The sequence below is a fragment of the Mycetomoellerius zeteki genome, unplaced genomic scaffold, assembly GCF_001594055.1.
Source record: "Mycetomoellerius zeteki isolate Tzet28-1 unplaced genomic scaffold, Tzet1.0 scaffold186, whole genome shotgun sequence".
Taxonomy (NCBI): Eukaryota; Metazoa; Arthropoda; class Insecta; order Hymenoptera; family Formicidae; genus Mycetomoellerius; species Mycetomoellerius zeteki.
In genome coordinates, this window is record NW_017256818.1 from 510,186 (window position 1) to 515,246 (window position 5,061).

Sequence of the window (5,061 nt, forward strand, 5' to 3'; positions counted from 1 at the left end):
GAAGACGAGTGAAGGAATTAGTATCATTAGTATTTTTTATAGCGATAAGATCGCGCATGCGCACAAATTCGCGCCCCTGAGTTGACTACCGAGTCTCCCTCTAGCGACTGGTGACAGTCACCGTTGCTTTCGCAATTTCGCATTTCGCGGTGTGTCGCGATGAGCGCTTCTGTCAAGAGTTGTTATTTACGTACCTTAGAAGGAATTCCGACGAATGTTTATCTGCCGGACAAGACACCAATTTTCGTAGGACGCTCGCCAGAAACCGGCATCACAGACGCGAAATGCTCGCGACAACAAGGTCGCACAATCTTTTGAAATTCCTTTTTTACCCGCATCATTGTTTACAAATTAAAGATAAGAGTTTGCTTCACGTGACTTGAATTTTCGTTTATGTAATTATTTTCGTTTATGTAAAAGAGAATTACATTGATAGAATATGAATAAGAATTTTGAATGATTTGTTCTTGATGCTAGATTGATCTTTTAAAAGAGTCCGATAAATCTGCACTGCAGAGAGGTTACGTTCAATTTTTGGATGTATTCAGTAAAGCAGTTAAAAAAATATGAATATTGAAACACAGTCTTGCAGGATAAAATCAACAAGTTTGACTTTACATCAAAACAAAAATTATAACAGCTGATTAAATGATGAAAATAGTGATAAAGTAGATAAAGTATTAATGATATAACAATTAATTGTTTATAGCGTGACAAATAATTTCAATAAAGAATTTCAATAAGTATTTTTATATGAGAGGGTCTTAAATAAATTATTAAGATTTAAATGAATAATTGTTACATTTTAAACTTTGTTTGACTTTTTTTTATGATGTTTAAAATCGATAAGAGTGTTTTAGTACTGTTAAATTTTATTTTAACTTTTATATTATATACCACTTGCAATAATCATCACTTTATTTAATATTGGTAATAACCCGATATAAATTGAAACATTTATTAATATATATGAATTTTATTGTTTATTAATTTTAGTATTAAATATCTACCTTTGGTTCATAGCCCTTTAATTTATTTAGTTTGTTTTAAATGAAAAAATGTTAGAGTAAAGAAGAATTTAAAGAAATTTGAAGATTATTTAATACAATTTTCTCCCTTTATTTTGCAAGTTATTAGCACAAATGAATACATTAATCTATTTTCAACAGTTCGTCTATGCGCAAATTATACAGAGACTATCGTCACAGTTCAACAAATAGGTCCCCACGCCTGTGGCTTTAATGGCTTTAAAACTCAGAAGGATGTGAAATTTGTAGCCAGACACAATGATCGCTTGGAGCTGCTCTATGGCAAGCATGCTTTCGAAATAGAGTTCATTCCACCTCCAAGCGTGAACAACCTTACATGGAGGAAGAGATCGTATGAATCAGAAACAGAAGAAACTGAGGGCAAAACCAAAATGTTGAAGTCAGATAATTGCTCTGATAATCACTCCGAAGAATCTGAGAATGACAGAGAAGAGGAAGAGAAATTACCTTCGAATGGTGTACATATTGATCAGAAAACATTCAGTACTAGTTCTAACACGTCCTCTGAACAGAGCACTGAAAGCTCAAATACATCTGCAAAGTGGGACAGTGTGGATAATGGAAAATTGTTAATTTATACAGCACCATCTGTTCAAAATCAAGCAAAAGTAATTTTAATTGTCAATTACAAGATTTATTTAATACATTCTTAAATAGTATAATCAATTAAAAAATACAATGAATTTTTATAAGTTATGTATATATATATATTTTTTAATAAGATTTTTATAAACACTAATGTTAAAAATAAATTTTATTTTTAGGTGGCTGCATATGATATGGATGGGACTTTAATAAGAACTAAATCTGGTTTGGTGTTTCCAAAGGACTGTAATGATTGGCAGTTGCTCTATCACGATGTACCTGGAAAATTGAAGCAGCTTCATATGAACGGATACAAAATAGTGATCTTTACAAATCAAGCAGGCCTTAGCAGAGGAAAATTCAAAATCAGTGATTTCAAAGGCAAGATCGAGAAAGTTGTACAAAAAATCGGCGTTCCCATTCAAGTATGGTATAATTATAATTATAATATTTACATAAATAATAATTTTTTTACTTATGCATTATACTTTGTAGGTTTTTATTGCTGTGGGAAAGAACATTTATAGAAAGCCAGCAATTGGTATGTGGGAATTTCTGGAAAAGGAGGTACATAAAATCTTTTTAAATATATAAAATAATATTAAATATTATGTGAATGTCCTAGAATGTTTACAAAGAGAATTAAAATATAAAAGTCTCTTAAGGAATTTTTTCTTTTTTTTTAAATACCAATATTAAAATATTTCTTACGTGAAGTATATTTTTTATTGTCAATTCATTTCTTACTTTATTAAGTTATAACTAATTCTAAGTCTGTAAGTTCTTTATAAATATTAATTAATTATAAATATTTTATTTGTGTGTGTGTGTGTGTGATTTCTTAATTGTCTAATTTCTATTTGTAATAATTTCACGACGTTTATGCACGTAATTGCAGAAAAATGGAGGTATCACAATTGACAAGGCTAAGTCATTTTACATCGGTGATGCCGCTGGTCGGCCAAAGAACTGGGCCCCAAGGAAAAAGAAAGATCACTCGAGTGTGGATCGATTAATGGCGTTGAATGTTGATGTCAAATTCAAGACGCCTGAAGAACACTTTTTAAACCATAAAGCGCCGCCTTATGAGTTACCTAAGTTCAATCCAAAAAATCTATCGCAAACCGACATATGCAAACCTGCGGACGCGGAATTAACACTCAAACAGCAAGAGGTAGACAATAACACACTTCTGATGTTAACTTTTACATTTAAAGTTTTTTTAGAGATTAAATATTGAGAGGTTTATGTATAAAAAGAGATTATTTAATTAAAATTATTTGATTCGCAATAAAATTTCTGTTTACACATATATTATTCTTTCGTCAACAGATGATACTTATGGTCGGCAGCCCGGGCTCCGGAAAATCACATTTTACAAAAAAGCATCTAAAGGAATACGGATACGTCAACAGAGACACTTTAGGCAGCTGGCAAAAATGTATTGCTGCAGTTCAGCAATACTTGAATGAAAGAAAAAGCGTAGTTATAGACAATACTAATCCTGACAAAGCTTCCAGAGAGAGATATATAGAGGTAGCCAAGAAGTGCAACGTCCCGGTCAGATGTTTTGTTATGACGACAAGTTTAGAACACGCTAAACATAATAATAAGGTAATAATCGGAAATTAACTATCGTCGTACGAAGGAATGTTCGGAAAGCTTTAGTCGAATTATTGCATTGCAGTTTCGCGAATTGACTGATCCAAGCCACACTCCAATCAACGAAATTATTATACACTCTTATATGTAAGTGGAATTTAAATATATATATTTTCATGCATTTTTTTTTAAATTCTATATTATAACTATAGTTTTGAGTTTTCTTTATCAGGACGCACAGTTATCTCTGTTTATTTATTACCAAACTATTAGAACTTAACTTATTGGGACATAAGAAAAATAGATAAGCTAGTTTGATCGTAACAAAGAAAAGATTTATCATTCAATAAACACGTTTAAGGCCTTTGATCAGTTATTGCGCCATTTTGGATCGTGATGTCGTGAGCTAAAAATGACGCTGAAGTTTCTTACATGCTATTTGTAACTAAAAGAGAGAGAATTTGGATAAAATAAAATAATAAAATTGCTTTTAAAACACTTATAAAAATGGACCGAAACTATCCTTGTCTCTCTCCTTCCAACAATCGGTAAATAATCGTAAAAAGTACATGAAGTGAAAATACACATAAATAAGCTTTTACGATTATTTTCTGACTGTCAAAAAGGGAGAAATAAGGATAGTTTCGATTCATTTGTACAAGTGTTTTAAAACGAACTTATTATTTCATTTTATCTAAATTCTCTTTATAAATGACGTCAAGAAATTTCAACCTTGTTATTTCTTGTTTATGATATCATGACTTAACATAGCTATGACTAGTCAGAAGTCTAATAGATAAAATATCAAAACTTTCGCATTCTGTGTGCAGGAAAAATTACGAACCGCCAACTTTAGAAGAAGATTTTAAGGAGATAGTGGAAATCAATTTTGTTCCGAATTTCCGTAATGAGCAGGATCGAAGGCTCTATGAGATGTATTTACTCGAAAATTAAATCCTATAAATTACTTAAAAGTACTTAAACAAATAAATCTTGCATGATATAAATTGAAATCCGCCGCCGCATCTATTTTTAATGAATATGGTAACGCTAGCAATAAAAATATTTATTAGATTATTCATTGCAGTCTATCTCAATTACCTAATCAATTATTTATTTGATTATTTATTTATTTGATACAGAGTGTTTATAGGGTGTCTCAGAATTCATGGAAAATGAATTATTATTTTATATAATATGCGATTCTCTAAATTTTTAGTATATAAACCTTTATTTTTAATGACGCGAGAAAATCATTAATTTTTAAATTTCAAAAAATGATTTCACGTATATTTCTTTATTTCCGTCAGGTTTGGAACACCCTGTTTAATCCTACATTTTTGTGTGAATATTATTAATTTATTGATGATTACAGAGTTCTGTCTTTTTATCTGATACTACTATGTTTGATATTGACTCAGATATACAGCAGATGCTTAATTATCATAACATGTCTGCTAGTTATGACCTTTCCAATCTTTAAAATGTCAACTAGCATAGAGTGCCAGAAGTTATTACATATTATTACATATTACAAGCTACTGATAAGAATATTGCAGGAAGAGAGAAGAGAGAGGAGATTACAAGAGAGAGGAGCAGTTTTAAATTTTATATTCGATAAAGGTCACTGTTCTTTATCTGTGAACAGCAGGACTTTCTTCGAACCGGGGCTAAACCCGCGACCCCAATAGAGGATTTTCCCCTCCCATTTTTCAATCGCGATTGTTAGGCATCCCCTAGTTCTTCGGTAGAGCGATTGATTATGCCACGTGATGTAGCGAGAATAGTGCGACGCTCAATGCGGGCTCAGTCAGTGCCCGCGCAG

The 5,061-nt window shown here is 31.4% G+C and overlaps 1 protein-coding gene across 1 annotated transcript; it reads left to right on the plus strand.

The window, feature by feature from the left end:
• The first annotated feature begins 134 nt into the window (after positions 1 to 134).
• PNKP (Polynucleotide kinase 3'-phosphatase) lies at positions 135 to 4,255 on the plus strand. Its single transcript, XM_018446625.1, has 8 exons — positions 135 to 301; positions 1,170 to 1,657; positions 1,814 to 2,059; positions 2,130 to 2,201; positions 2,533 to 2,808; positions 2,967 to 3,248; positions 3,322 to 3,383; positions 4,067 to 4,255. Exons 1-8 carry the CDS (start codon positions 160 to 162, stop codon positions 4,188 to 4,190), a joined length of 1,692 nt encoding a protein of 563 aa, XP_018302127.1. The 5' UTR covers positions 135 to 159; the 3' UTR covers positions 4,191 to 4,255.
• Positions 4,256 to 5,061: the final 806 nt, after the last annotated feature.

Excerpts from the sequence above, each read along its gene's own strand:
- PNKP (XM_018446625.1), top strand. The coding sequence starts at position 160 with ATGAGCGCTTCTGTCAAGAGTTGTTATTTACGTACCTTAGAAGGAATT. Across the intron at positions 2,202-2,532 it reads GGGAATTTCTGGAAAAGGAG|AAAAATGGAGGTATCACAAT; the intron begins GTACATAAAATC and ends ACGTAATTGCAG. Across the intron at positions 3,384-4,066 it reads ATTATTATACACTCTTATAT|GAAAAATTACGAACCGCCAA; the intron begins GTAAGTGGAATT and ends TTCTGTGTGCAG.